We start from the raw sequence: 16170 nt of genomic DNA on the forward strand, positions 1-16170 counted from the left end.
AACTCACTCCAACAGCCACGTTAGCACGAAGCTACGATCCGTACGAGCATGTGTGGAATGAGCAGCTTCACATGTGGTTCAGCGGCCACATGTCGGCAGCTTGTGCCCGCGGGGATCGTACCTGCGCTCCGGTGAAGCCCGACAGGAGCAGCCACGCCGACGGACGCGTTAGCCTCCTCTCCGACCAGGGTTTCCTCCAATAAATCAGCGTTTTAAATGTGTTTTCATTGACTGTTTCCTCATCTCAGTGTCAGTGTGGCGTGAAGCAGACAAACAGCAGCGTGTCCGCTCGCAGACAGTTTGATTACAGCTGGAATTAAAGTGAAATCTCGACAACACTGAGCAACATGTGCGTCTGTGGACACACGGGCGAGACCAACACAGGCCGGAGGGGGGGCGCGCTGGAAAGAAAACGTTTCATTTATATAATCTTTGTACACTGGGTTAGCTTTTAGAAACATATGGTGGAAATAGGTTGTAGGGATCATTTAATTTATAAAATCAGCTCTACATGTAAATTATTAGAATTTAAAGAGGTACCACTGGTGACGGAACCCCCCACTGACGTCACGACGCTGCTTTTTAAATATACAGACGGTGACATGAATTAAAATGAGAATTAAAATAAAAAAAACAACAAATACTATCTTATATGTTTTATTTCTCGATCATTTGTATTCACTTTGTGTGTGTTATATACATTTATGCGGGCCTGAGGTGACACAATTTCTAAAAACCCAAATAACAAAATATAAAAACAGAGAATCTCCTGAGAGTCACAGACTTTAATTAACTGGAGGATTAAAATTAGTTAACAGAGGCTGAAATGGACAAAAACAGAGCTGATGGACAGTGACTGTAACATATCTGTGTCTCTGATTCTGATTCTACACATTAGTTTATAATGATATAGACATAAACTCCCTCAATGTTCCATCATATTTGTCCTGAAACATAAACTCTTTAATAAAACATAATAAAACACTTTAATTTCTCAGCTTCTGTCATAAATAAAATGTAAATGTATGTATGACACCTTGTTCAGATCTTTACACTTTGCCTCAAATTCACCAGCATCAGGAGCAAGTTAGTAAAAAACAGGAGGAGCTGGGAATCAAACCACCAACACTGTGGCTAGTGGACAACCCGCTCTGTCTCCTGATGCACAACCATCCACAGAGAAACATGTAGTCTGGAGTTGCCAGTGATCGTGTCTGTTGACGGGATAAAGCCACAGAACCAGAGCAGACATCACACCGGACCTCTCTCCTCTTTTCCTGATCCTCAACAAACATGAATTTACTTTTTACTCAAATTTGTTCCTGCAGCGACTCGTCATACTGACGACAGCTCGGAGAGCTCTGAACACCCGGTTCACCGACTTCCTTCCAGCTTCCTCTGGATGAGTCACAGCACCGGACTCTGACTCTGACTGTGAGTGAACCGTCCCTTCATCAACAGAGGTTTCACCGTCCCTGATGGAAAAACATCATTAACATCATCATCATTAAATTTCCACAAACCTTCCTCACTGACATGAATCCTGCTCCAAATCTCAAACATCAAAACTTCAGTCTCTTTATAGAAATCAACGTTGAGTCTGGTTCGTTTTTCTTTCTTAAAATCTTACGTCTTTTGAGGAGTGTGGAGCTTTTCCTCAAAGTAAATGATGAGTTGTTTGGACTCATCGCTCTTGATGGACACTTCACTGGATGCACAGGAACTTTGACTTCCCAGAGAGATTCTGGCAGAGACACAGTAGAAGGTTAGATCATCGTCCTCAAAACCTGCTCCACTTGATGAAGGTTTACATCAGTTTGAAGAGCTTTGGATGCAGCACCTAATAATCTGCCACCTGACTCACCCACTGTCAAACGAGTGGACTGAAACTCGGTTACTGGTCACGACGTCCGTCCCTGAATCCTCCCCAGAGTCCGGCCTGCAGCAGTAAATCAAAAGAAGGATGAAACCACTGGAGGTGGTTATAACAAGTGTGAAATAGTAAAAGAGAACTGAAGGTGAACTAAGGTGGACGATGACGATCACTCACTCTGACTCTGATGGAAGCTCAGAAAATCCGATGCTGTCTAACGACAGGCGGTGTTTGCTGTCTGTGACACACACACACACACACACACACACACACTACTCATGACGTCTGTGTGTGAACAGATGAAACATCACTGTCAGTCAAACATCTTCATCTCACCTTCGGTCCGGCTGCCATGTTTCCAACGCTGAATGTTCTCAGAGGGTTGATTTGCCTCGTTTTCCTCCAGACACTCGTTCATCCCAGCGAACGTCTGCACACAAACACACCACAGGAAGAGTTCACGTGTTCCGAGCTGTAGATCACGTTCTCCTGTCCATCCCAGGTCCAGAATACAGCTGTGAAGGCACCAGACTCAAGAACCGAGCCCCACACGTCCTTTTGTTGAGCATTTATTCTTTTTTGATTATTGTGATTGATTCAAAAACTAAAAAGGCTCCATCACAACATACAGAACCAGCCCCAAGTTTGGATGTGGGCTTCTGAACATCAGCAGGAAATCTTCTCTCTCCCCATCTGTCTCTCTCTTCTTCTGTCTGTCTGCCTGCTTCGTTAACCACACGTGGACCTGGACCTGGACCTGGGCCTGGACCGGACTCTGACCCCGTTCTGTCTCTAATTAGTCTTTTGGATTGTGACCTTTGACATTTCCCTCGGACTCTGTTTTCTGGTATCGACCTGTTTTTGTACCCGACCCCTGGATCGGTCCTGGTTCTCCTTAGTTCTCTTTTACTTTGTTGTATCCTCCCCAGCCCTGTTCCCTGCTCTCCTGTCCCCTAGCCAGTCTCACCTGGCTCACCTGCCCCTGGACTTCATTACCCAGAACCCCCTGTTCTTCTGTTTCCTGTTGTTCTCTGAGTCTCTGACAGTAAACTTGTTTGAACTGATCGAGGTCTGAATCCTCTCCGCAGTTTGTTGTTTGGTTGGTTTGAAGATTTTGTCAAGTTGCAACTTGTTGCTGCATTTTTTAAAACAGGAAGTAGCTACACCGCTTGAAGTATGTTACAAAAACCTCCTGTTACTGAATGAACATGTTCAATAACGGTAATCAAATCCATCAATCACATGATGAAAACAGCGACTGTTGTCTTTTGTTTTCTATTAAAGTGATTTTTTATTTATTTACTTATTTTACGTTTTAATTCAGGTAAAACAAATCAACAGCAACATTAAGAAAAGTGACAGAATAATAGTTAAGTAAAAATAGTTCAAGTATTAATTGCAGTATAAATGTAGTAATGATTATTAATACCTTTAGGAGGGAGAGAAAACTGCGCAGTGTCCGGCTGGTTCGAGGTGAACTGAAGAAGCTGCAGTGAAAACAGACGGCTTCTAACTAAGGTCGGACAGAATCATTAAAATACTATTTTCATGTTCCAGTAACTTTAGTTTGTTAAAAAGCTTCACAGGAGATGGTTTGTTCATGGTTTAACCTTCAAATAACTTAAATATTTTACATGATGGGTTAAAATTATGACAACTGTCAGTTTTCTAATGAAACTCTAAATGTATATATATAAATATATAAAACATTAATTAGTTAATAGAAACCACAGATCTACATTTGATTTTTGATGTGTTAGATATTTATTCTGTCAGGACTGAAACATCTGTGCAGAAAATCTAAACAGAATAAAATCATATTTTCTGATAAATCACCTTTAATCTGTAGAAGAATCGATCCTCACAGAGTAATAAACTCTTAAATACATTAAACTAATTAATGATGCATTTAACTGTGCTTCATGGAGACTGAGTGACCTGAAAATGTTCTTTTACTCTTGTTTAATGAATTTCTGTTAAATACCAAACTGCCAACAACATAAGACGACATCGTTGATAACGAGCTCAGCTGTGAGAGAAACACAGTTTAAATAACAGCGGACACATAATTTAAATTTTCAACTTTTATTTGCAGGTTTTGTTGCTGCAGATACTTGTTAATGTAGTTATGAACGTGTCCTACGGGGAATTTATTTATGAAGAAGAGGTCAGAGAAGATGGAGGTCGATCCAGACGTTTCCCCTTCTTCTTGCAGAAACGTGTCCAAATGACTCAAACCAAACCACAAACGTACAAACACTTGATTTTATTCTGACCAGATAATCCAACAAAGGCGGTAGTATAATGTATAATGAAGCAGTATCAGCGTAGTAAAAGAAGCAGTGGGATAAAAAGCACCTTAAAGTGCAGGTACAAACACCAGCTGAGTAATGACTGGTGATTCTACACGTAGTGCGAACGTTAAAGTAAAGACAGAACAATCAAACAGAACAATTTTCTAATGTGGCAGTGTTGTTGTGATGAAGAATGAGTCAAATGTCTAATTTAAACACACATTTACTGAGGATTTAGATTTTAGAGGATCAGAAGTTTTATAGAAAATGAGCTGTGCAGCCTCACGTCTACCTCACAAACACAACAGAAGAGCAGTGAACAGACGGTGTCATGGAAACGATGGACGTGTGAACACAGACGTCTCTGTTACACAAAACCTCACAATGTCTCTGTTGTGAAGCCTCACACCAAACTACAGCTGGTGATTTTAAGTCATAGGTGAGCAGCGTACAAAAATAAACTCTGTCACAAAGTGGAGGTGGTGAATGTTGTTTAACGGGGGGGGGGTGTACCGACAAACACACGTTTTATTAACGGATCATCGATTCTGTGCTTTACTAAACCACAAAGAGGCTTTTCCTCAGGCTTCGAAGAAAAGGGAAGACGCACGGACGCCGGAAACACAAATTACTGCGACGTCAGTGAAACATCACATGTTGAACTGAAACACAACTGACCACGAATCATTTCTGTGTTCACATTTTAAAGGTCATGAATGGTTGTGATTAAAGCATAACTGTTCGACTGAAGGTCATCTTACTAACTTTTCTCATGGTTTTCCTCAGCAGAGGAGAGTTACTGAAGTTTGCTTCGTTATCACAGTCGTGCTCCAGATTTTAAAACGACCTCTTTCTACGTTACGGAAGTTTAACGTGAGATTTGCTGATGAAGACTGAATCACAGCTGAAAGCTCCAGAAAAAAGGGAAACAGACACTGAGTTGAGCTTAATTTTCAATCTTCCATCACCTAAATTCATTCTTAAATATGAATAAATTAAAGTGCATTTTTACAAACACCAGAGAGTGCGTCCTTAAACATCATGTTTGGCACATACTTAACGTATTTAACTTTAAACTAACTTTAAATGTCGATAAGTTGAAAGCTGACCATCTCGTGCCACATTAGACTCACACAGTTAACGCTGGTCTGGGATTTCCAGAGTTCTCAAAGACTCTCTGAGTCATCTGGATGAAAAACTGTGTAAATGCACAATTTGTAAGACGTGGAGAAATTATTGGATGGATCTGAACCTGATGAAGCAGACAGAATATTAAATTCTGATAATAAAGAGAGTAACAGAGGATTCTGGAAACACCACAAACAGCTGTTAAAGTACATTTTAGATAAATGTGACAGGAGATGCAACTTTCAGAAATACTTTTAACTTTTAACGGGGCAAATGTATTTTAAATTAAATAGTTTGTGTACTTGCTAAAATTCCCTCTGAGGAACAAGATTTAGTTTTGATAAGTCTGCAGACATCTGCAGCTTCACCTGACGTCTGCTGCGTCTGTGTGATGGTTTGTTACTCTGCACGTTAAAAAATAAAAATATTTAAAAACGGAAAATCAGGTTCAGGTTTTAGAGTAAGGACAAAAGGAATAAGTGTATACAAGTGTTACCAAAACTATAGTCATACTTCAGCATTAAAAATTATATAAGTACGTACACGCCTTGTGTTAAAGTATTTAACAAAATAGCTCATAAAAAACCTCAATACATGAAACTACATTTAAAGCATTTAAAGTCTCTATGTGAGTTTGTACTTCACTAGAGTCAGTGAAGAGTCGTAGTTTCCTTAGATTTCCATCTGTAAATACTTGTAGCAGAGAGCAGAGAGTTATTAACAGAAAAGAAAACGTGTCTTATGTAAAATTAAAACTGTCCATTAAAGGAAAAATCCACCATGTAACGTCACTTTTTATCCACATCTTTACACAACTCTGCGATGTTCTTTGCGTTTCAGGAAGTTTCCTCAATCTGTTTCTTTGCGTCTCTGTTCTGGTTAGAAAATCCTACATTTCCCAGCATGAAGCATGTCTGTCTACACTTACATCAGATTACTACAAAATGTGTTATAAACAGTTAATTACATGTTTATTTACTTTTTAAATGTGGAATAACTTATTGTGAAGTATTTTCACAAAGAAAAATGCAGGTTTCACATTAATAATTAAAATAAGGGAACATTAAATGATTGTCATGTGTTAAATATACTTACAAAACATAAAATATCTTTAAACTAAATTAAAATGTGGCTGCTGAGGAACAAATATGTTTCTTTTCAGAGGACATAAGATGTAAAGTTGTTGAGACATCGACAAACTGGCCCCTGAAACGCGAAGAGCATCACACACAGCTGCTTGTTCGATCCATATTAAAGGGTTTTAAGGTGGATTTGTCCTTTATCCTGCACGTGATGAAGCTTCATCTGGAAGATCTGCAGAACCTCCCTTGAGCGAGACACTCAGTCCCTACTTGGTTCTATTTAGCTGATCCCGAGGACACAGCGGTAACAAATAAAATGTCCTCACAGGAATCTATAAAGTGTCTCATCACTTCTATGAGGAAATACGACAAATCAAACTGCAGCATATAAAGTTATCGTGTTGTCATGAAACTCTGAAGTTATGGAAAATGGTTTATGACAGTAAAATGTCACATTTCATGGATGTTATAATGTCAGAGTTCGACCTATGTGCAAAGCAACAAAGTGAAAGTATCACAGAATCATGAGGCTAAAAAAAAAAAAGAAGCAAAGTCCTATTGTCACATCTGAGAAAGTAAAAGAACAGAAATGAAAAGTAAAAGCCTGAATAAGTCAACTAGTGTTTTATGTAGAACCAGTAATGCTGCATGCCCTGATGTGTGTATTAAATCAAAGAGGATTAAAGAACTCTCTGAGACGTATAAAATGCAGAAAAAGAAGAACAATCAGCCTATTGTGGTAAACACGATGTACAAAGTACTGGTTATAGAGGTAATAAAGTGTATAAACATTTCTTTTCTGCAAAAATTATCATGATAACAACTGGTATCAGGAACCGAGGAGGAATCAGATGAGATAAGCAGAATCAGAACTGGCGTTAATATGATCCAAAAGATACCAAACCCCAGCAAGAGATGGGGTACGAACACTTGGGTGTGTGCTGCCTGGGGGTTCAGAGCTGCAGGCTGCCTGTACCTCACTGATCCCGGGATTCATAGAGCAGTTTGGCCGCCTGTGGGGAAGACGGACAAGAAAACAAGCTAAAGACTTGTCATTTACTCTCAGCACAAACTTTGATACAGAAACATGAATTACATACACAGTCTCAGATCTCCTGAAGCAGACTTTAGTCAAACTGTTTTTGTTTCTGATGGATGCTGCTGGATTCTTAAAATTCCTACTGGGACTGATGAAGTATTAATTTTTCTGTTTACTGTATCTGTAAACAAACATTTCACCACTGCAGCTTCATTTTCTGGTGTGTTTAAGTCAGTGTGAGCTGGTGTCTTCTAACTCAGTGCAGTGACAGTATGAGGTTTTGTGTCGGCCGTACCCTGTGCATTGCAGTCAACCATAATGAGGCCACTTTCTTGTCGTCTGCTGCTTCCATGCGAAGCTGCTGGGCGTCCTGAGAGCCCATTGGCTTGTAGTGGAGCAGCATGCCACTGGCCCGTGACGTCCCTCCTGCAGACAAACACACACACACTCATTCAGTAAAACACAAACATTAAAAAAGAAGCACGATTTCTGGATTTAAAGTACTGGCCTGTTTAAAGCGGCAACAATCAAGGAGTTGATGGACAGAAAAAAGAATCTGTGCATTTATTTGCCCTCTGCTGTATTTGACAGATGCTAAACAAAAACCTCCATTTGCCCATGTTGACAGTTAAAACTAAATGACTAGTAAATTTGACACTAGAGCAGCTGAACTCACTGATAAACACGGCAGCAGCAAACTATTCTACTATTATTTTACTATTAATTCATATATAAATGTTTTGTACTATTTAAATAGTCACAAACGTTCTTGAAAACTAACTTCAGCTCAGGATTATGATTTAAAATTTACATTAAAGCACCAACACATAAAATAATCTGTGATACAAAACGGATAAAAGCAGGAAATCCTCATATTTAAGGAGCTAAATACTGTTTAGCTAACTGTTTATGAATTATCAGACTTGTTATTTACCATCAGCTAAATGCTTATTCACTCTCAGCGAGAACAGAGGAACCGGTTTAGTGCAGATTGATGAGACATTCTCATGGTTCACTGGGCGGTCGATACAAAACATTCTGTGTTACAGGCATTCAAATCCACTGTAAACACTATGACTGTTATGTATAGAGATTTGTTTTATTTTTTACCAAGGTGCAAAATTTGAAAATTATCATCATCATGCAGATTCATGCAGAAAGAAGAAACCTGGGGTCGTAATCACGAAGCTTCCTGAATCTAAAAGTTGCTCCAAGTGGTAAATTCTAAAAAAACTTCTTTAAGAATTTTTCCCTTAAAGTTAAGACTAAATCCTAGTAAAGATAAAAAGGAATCAAAATATTAAGAGGCTTCAGAGATTCTTAAGCAGACGACTAAATGGTGGAAGGACAGAGAAATATCTAGAAAATACTTAAACCATCAGTATGAACATTGAAGTGAAGAGTCAGGAAACAGAGAACTCAGTTTAATGGCAGAGATCCAACATTAACATCAACATTGACTGGGGGCCACTAATGGCTACAGGAACCTCCATCATGGTGACACCACAGTCGATATCAACCAGTCAACACACAGTCGCAACACTAACTTAACAACTTGAACCTACAAATCAACAGACCAATCAGATCTCACAGCACAAATCACAAAGTCAAAGCAGCCATTACACTCGGGTCATTACAATATATTTTATGATCAACCAATCACAGCTGTAAAAACAATGTGTCATCCCAACAATGGGGTCAAACTCACGTCCTCACTGAGATAAAGGTTGTGTACTTTCCTAGCTCCGAGTTTCTCTGAGAAGTTTCCTAACTCAGTCCCAGCTGGAGTTTTCAGGCTAAGTTAGGAGCTCTCTGGTCGTTCTCTAAGTATGTTCGTGAATACGGCCCCAGGTTTGGAAAAACAAGAACGGATGGAGTGACTCAACACAGATGGAGTGACTGTGAACCAAAGCTAACCTTCAGAGACATAGTGACTGTCCAGCAGACTGGTGTAAGTGTGAATGTCATTCTCTGAGCCGGGCCACCAGAGTCAAAGCAGCAGAGGAGAAAGAGTTTGTTAATGTTAGTTAACAGGAAAAGAAACCTCTCAGTCGGTTAGTGGATTCATTTAAACAAGTAAACAAGTATAAATCAAATGTCACACTGCTAGAAAATGAGCAACACAACAGTCAAACCTAACAATTTATTATTTTAACTCTTTATTTTTAATGGTACACAGAACCTCACCTCCTGGACTCGTCCCCTCTGTCAAAATCTGCATGCTGGAAATCCGAGACAGCTCCACCTCGAAGTGACTTTCGCCGTCGAGGAACAGATACCTGATGTTTGGATTGGATGGAAAAAGTACAAGTAGCTCAAATTTAAATAAACATACTCAGTTATATTCTAATTTATTAGGTCGGAGGAAGATATATAAAAACATAGACACATAAAACTAAGTTACCCCACGGCACAGACAGACACCAGAAGGAGAAACTAAAAAAAGGTTTTTATGTAATTTGAACTGAAGCTTTATCGGGAAAACTGTTGGTTTTACAGACGTTCACCTGTGGTTGTTGGAGAGGCGACACGTCATCGTTTCAGACTTGTCTGATGATCCAAGAGTGACGACGAAGGTTCCTCCTGGAAACAGAAAAACTTGTAATGAAACAGAAAAGTCTGGAACATTCATCAGTCTGAGTATCAGCAGCAGCATTATTCCTCCCCAGCAGAGGGAGCTAAACCCCAACAAAGCAGGTCACATACTGAAAACTGTCTCTACGTTCATGAAAATATCAGATTCTAGTTTTTTGTTTCATCTTTTGTTTCTTATTTTCTGCCGAGCTACTGATGACTTTGCAAAAACGCTCAAGGTCCCAACATGCTGCAGGTTTCACATCACAGGCATTCAGCCAGTTGTTCCCCTGAAGCTCCAGGCAGCTAATGGATTTTTCATTAAGGGCTGCTGCTTATTTATAGCTGCACACTGAACCACGCTCAGCTACTACACAGTGGATTATCAGAGCTTAAGGAGAACGCACTACATGATTAGATGAGAGGTGATTTTTACTGTTTTTGTGCTTTCTGTTTTGAGTAACGGAGAACAGAGTCTGTGTTATGAAGCTAAACCCTGAATCTCACTGCTCGTTTGATAAAAAGATCACTTTAACTTAATTATGAGATCAAACCAAACTACAAACGTCTGATGCTGATGTCTCTATTTATAGCTTTATAGCTTGGAAAATGAATGTCATGTAGAGTATAACTGATCACTGAATATTATTTTAATTTAGGCAGTTTCTTTGAATTAAAGAAGCAGAGCAGATTCTGGGAACTTATAATTATCATTAAAAAGTTACAGTATTCTATTTTATTTCTACTTTCCATATTTCTGGTGATTTTGTTAAACCGGAGTGTGTTTTATGAATTTTAGGGGTGAGAATTGTTGCTCTGCCCTGCTAAGTATTCACTAAATCCTCTGCAGCTTCTTTGCAAAAGTCAATTTTAATTATGTCGGTGAAGATTCTCAGTGAAACAGTTGATGAGTAGTACCAGCTGGAGTATGTTCTGGTTGGTTGAAACATTTCACTACTCTACAACTTCAGTCTGAAGCAAGTTGGATGGACTTGAATTTATCTTTACCTGACCTGAACACACTCATTAGATTTCTGTTCTGACGGTAGAGCATGGGTGAACTACAATAAGCATAGTGTATGTGCGTGCTGCAGAGCATTTAGTATGAGCCGAGAGGAGCTCCCCACTCAGAGCCGCTATGCTCATTATCGCTCACTGCTCAACTCAGTTTGCTGCTTAAACTGAGCTTGCCTGCTCTGACGGTGCTGTATGTTCATATACAGCACCGTCAGAGCAGGCAAGCTCAGTTTAATAATAAAAAAAACAACTTTAGTGGTCATTAAAGGAAAAATGATCAAGATCCAGCAGAAAACTCAAAACACCCTGGCGTTCTCTGCCACTAGATGACATCAGCAGTTACACGTATTTGATATTTCTGCACTAAAGCTCCTGAGAGCTTTGTGTGGATGCTGGAACTAGTCTTGTGTTTTGCTCTAATGGTATTACCATCAGGGTGGAAACAACATTTTTACCAAATGTACAAGAAACGTTGCAGAAAGAAGAAACTTTAACAAAAATAGAGTAAAATCTAGAAAACAAAACCACCTTCACGTTCATTTCACTTTAAAACAAATAAAGATCCATACCACATTACAATACTGAAGTTAAACATATTGAAGACTTCTCACCTGCCAGGAGCACTTTGAGCTGCTTGTCGTAGAACTCCATCTCTTTCTGGGAGACCAGGCTGCACTCGGCGCACTGTCGCACCGGATCCACAAAACACATGCGGGGGTAGCGCCAACTTCTTACTGCAGCACTTGTCACAGAAACATCGGCCGCACCGCCGACAGTGGTGCTGCGGGAAAAAAAGGATTTACAGTCGATTTTACAGACAGTTTGAAGATTCAGAGAATTTAACTAGAGTAAGAAAATGTATGTTTCTAATAAATTAAATATACTCAGGTGTATAAGTATGCATACAAAGGAGAGTCAAACAACAACTGACACTGATTACTTCCATGAAGGAGGATTCATTTCACTGCTGTTACGTTAAACTGCATTTGTTTTATCTTGGTGCACCTAATAAACTGCTGACTGATAAAGACGGACTTTAGAGGCCTGAAGAGGCAAAAATATATAAATAAATAAGACTCCTCCTTATAATTACCTCAAGATACCTCGATGGGTCCTGGACCTCATGTTGAGGATTTAAAACGTGTCATCAGACTGAAGTGACACATGGGCTGAAAGTGTGCAACAAGTTCTCTTTAACCTAAAATCTTTGAAGCTGGTAAAGAAAATCCTGATTTGTGACTTTCATCAACAAAATGCAGATTTACTGAGGTGATTGTAGGGAATAAAAAAAAAAGTAGTGCAGGTTTTAAAGTGGCAGGAAAATAAACAATTGAACTGTGAGTGAAAGTGAACATGTTAGCATGTAGCTGTAGCTGTAACTGTGTTAAAACCTCAGGATAATATAAAATTAGTGACAATTGTGCAACATACAAAGAGTGACCAGTGGTTCACTTCATTTACATTTCTTTTTCTTTTTCACACACGTAGAATAATAATGGTGGCAGTAGTCACAAGCTCCTGTTTTTTCCAGGTTGCTTTGCTGGTTTAACTATGAGCAGAATATTTTCTGGTGAATCTACAAAGAAATCTGGACACAAACAAGCAGAGCCACAAACCTACAGTGTTATTAAGTCAGTAACCACTGGAAAGAAGAGTCACATGACAACCCTCAGTGTGTTTTCAGGCCAAATACATGAACACAAGTCAAGTGTGAGGGAAAATCATCCAAGATTTCACAGCCTGCATGTGTGAATCTCATTTAGTTTTTTCAGAATCACATGAAGCTGAGTTTTCTTGTCACGGTTGCATTGCAAAAACAAAACAAACCTTTCTTCTGATGAAGTCAAACTTGGTGTCACACTGCATGCATCTCGGGCACTGGAAGACAGGAAGAGAGGGAAAAACAGGATGTTACACAATGTGCTGAGCTGAGCAGATTCTAGAGCAGCTGGGCAAGACCACATCAGCTCAGAAAACTGTTTCCCAATGAGGAGATCCAGCTGAATTTACTTGTTTTGCTGTTGCACATATGAACAATGACGTTAGATAAAGATTACGTGATAAATGTGGCATCAAATTACTTGAACACAACTGGAAATGTTATTAAGGAGAAGGAGTGGAATCTAATTTTCCTTTCCACTGCTGTTTCCACTCTCTGCAAAATGTGGTTAGTGTTTCGAAACTGTAATTAGAATCAGAAACGTAACAGCAGGATGCAGAACAGTCCAGTCTGTGCAGCCTTGTGTATTATCAATACTTTTAAAACACAAAGTTAAGGACTGTGGATCAATTCCTGGAATGTTTGATATTGTGCTTGAAAAATTATCTAAATTATTAAAATGTTATCAAAACTGATGATTAAAGTTCCTCCTCATGTTCACTACAGATATAATGATACATGTCTTTCCTCTACGTGACGTTAGATTATTTGGTTTTAACAATTTATGTCTGGGTATCTGCATCGATATCAGTGATTTATTTACTGGTATTAACCAGTACACAAAGTTGTCAGGTTAACTGACATTATATAACATTAAACTAATGTGGACTTTCACCCTGATGCGTTTTCGTAGCAGCAATAAATAAATAAATGTGTTCGCTGCACTTATAATGGCACTAAATAAAACTCCATAAAGAAGTAAGCAACCAAAATCCACTGTCACAACAATCAAGCTTTTACAACATTTCACAATCAGTGCCTGCCTCCAGCAGACAATCATTTAAAAATTCTGCTAATTAGATTTTATTTTTGCACCACTTTCTGACACAGAAACATTCGTGATTTATAGAGCAGTCTTTAAGTCCATCAGGTAGGTCTAAAAATCTATCTTAATCTATCTATAATCTAAAACTGGGATTGTTTCACATCTTAACTTCTGGAAAAGAACAGAATTCACTTACTACCTGATGAAGCTAGCACTGCATAAGGGTTACTAACTCATATGTCGTGTTTGACTAGCTGTTCATCGGCATGCTAAACACAAAACTGAACAAATGTGGAGAGAACATAGTAAATGTAAAATGGTGCTGATGGTATTTTTTGTTTTAAGAGACACTTGCAGTTGTGCGTCCTGTTCAAATGTTACCGTGGGTCTGTAAGTGTAAATGGTAACAAGCAGTTTTTGTGGATTTTGGTCCAGATGTTCTGCAGCTCTTTTCTACAAAATAAGCATTAATGAGTTATTTATTAAACGCTGAGACAAAGTGGAAACGTTTTTTGGTTTTGTTGATTTTACAGGATTTAGATGGCATTCCTCCATTCAAACACCAGTGAGTAAATATTTATTAGACATTTATTAATGGTAAACAAATATTTTATGTTGTTTATTGTTTCACTTGCTGCTCTCTGTATAAAAGTTTCAAAGTTGTGCAAGGTTAGAAAACAAATGACCTGTAACTGGTGCCAGTTTGTATGTTTCTCTATGTTGAATTTATTGGCAGATTATTTACAGAGTGATAAAATAAACAACAACTGAAAAGGTGGTACTAACTTTTTTGCTCATATTTGGAGGAATACAGTTCTTTTTAATGATCTTAAAAACGACACCACTTACACAGTGTTTGCAGATTCACCCTGATGATAAATGATTAACTTTGCTGGTTGTAGATCATCAGTGTGGTTAAAGTGTCTGTGTGAGCAGTCAGAGCTGTAAACACGTCGCAGACAGGTGCTGTTTGTCTTTCTGTGTCTGCTGCCGCAGTTTTTATTGCACTGACAACAACAGAGCAGCCACACAGACAGAAAACTGCGGACTTTTACGCTCTGGTTGGTTTAAATGCCACGAAGAGTGAGCTAGCATAGCAGCTGCTCCTGCTAGCTGAAAACAAGCTAGCTAACGATAGTTAGGTGTGGGCGCAGCTGTGAACTAACACACAGAACAAGTTATTTTATTGTCAGTTTAATCATCTCTGGTGGAAATAAAAATGCTAACTGCGTAACAACTAGTTAGAGCGGATAACTAGTTGGTTATCTAGCTAATACCTGCCTACAACGCCCAGTTCGGGCGACGGCGAGTACGGGAGTTAGCATGGAGGATACCGGACGTTTAAAAATAAAAGCACGTCAGTAAAATAAAAGTCTATGTCTAATCTATGTCAATTAAGTTGTTACATGGTGTAATAAACCTATTTTTATCTCCACCAAGGAAACGTTTACAAAAAGAAGTGATGGAAAGAAATGATGTTTTAGTATGTCTAGTATGTGTCAGTAAACATCTTTTATTTGCAGATCTGACATGTTTAATTTTTGGGTTTTCTCATCTAGACCTGGTCTGATGTGGTCTAAATGGGGAAAAAGCTGAGAAATTCTGTTTTATCAGACACTTAATACCGCTTCAAAGTCCTCCTGACCTCAACATTACTGCATGCTGTGCTTTATTTGACCTCACCTCGAGCTCTGTGCGCAGATTGTGAAATTATAAGGAAGTTTCTCTGAAACGTGAAAACACACACGTAATCCCATTCTAATGAGCAACTTAAAACATGTGTCACATACAGGCTAACCGTGGCATATGCAGTGACAACGGAAAACATTATTTAACATATTTAAACCCATGTTTAATAATAAAAACAGGCTAATTTACCACCGAGGCTAAATTTATTTCGCTTCACTTTTATTTTGACATCTCCCACCGGAAACACACCTGTCTCCGTGCTAGCTAGCTTCACGTCGCTGTCAAACAACCTCCCACCGACTCACCTCTTTATCCGGGACCCACTGCGGCTCGTCCAGGGAAAATGGGCTGTTGAAGGCGCCGTTTTCAGGCACCATCCGCAGTCCGCTGGGGCTCCGGACCAGCTTCTTCCCGTCAGGCACTGAGGACATTTTCCGTCCGCGGCTCGTTCTGTTCTGGACCGAACTGAGTCCTGCCCGCTAATTCCCGTCTGAACACGCCCTCCGGGGTGATGGACAGCGCGGTGGGCCAATCAGAGCACAGAGGTGGATCACGTGGCCTGTGGACTGTTTTGGTTTTTACGACGAAAAAAAACAAAAAAACGTGAAAAACAAAAAAACATAAAAAACATAAAAAACAAAAAAACGTGAAAAACAAAAAAACATAAAAAACAAAAAAACATAAAAAACATAAAAAACAAAAAAACATAAAAAACAAAAAAACTCAAAAAAACATACAAAAACATAAAAAACGAAAAAACATAAAAAAC

At 39.1% G+C, this 16170-nt stretch overlaps 2 protein-coding genes across 2 annotated transcripts in view; both read right to left on the reverse strand.

The window, feature by feature from the left end:
* LOC113148314 (transcription factor IIIB 90 kDa subunit-like) overlaps window positions 1-425 on the reverse strand; it is an 85587-nt gene extending 85162 nt beyond the window's left edge. Inside the window, exon 1 of the mRNA XM_026339977.1 lies at window positions 122-425. The gene's annotated coding sequence lies outside the window, so the exon portion shown is untranslated. The remainder of the gene's footprint in view (window positions 1-121) is intronic.
* A 3698-nt stretch (window positions 426-4123) lies between these two features.
* Window positions 4124-15893, reverse strand: zfyve21 (zinc finger, FYVE domain containing 21). Its single transcript, XM_026339915.1, is given in 9 exon segments — window positions 4124-7390; window positions 7712-7842; window positions 9334-9387; window positions 9604-9695; window positions 9924-9999; window positions 11619-11724; window positions 11726-11788; window positions 12835-12885; window positions 15707-15893. Coding segments are annotated over 9 exon segments (735 nt in total). The 5' UTR covers window positions 15833-15893; the 3' UTR covers window positions 4124-7354.
* Window positions 15894-16170: the final 277 nt, after the last annotated feature.

The sequence above is a fragment of the Anabas testudineus genome, chromosome 22, assembly GCF_900324465.2.
Source record: "Anabas testudineus chromosome 22, fAnaTes1.2, whole genome shotgun sequence".
NCBI lineage: Eukaryota > Metazoa > Chordata > Actinopteri > Anabantiformes > Anabantidae > Anabas > Anabas testudineus.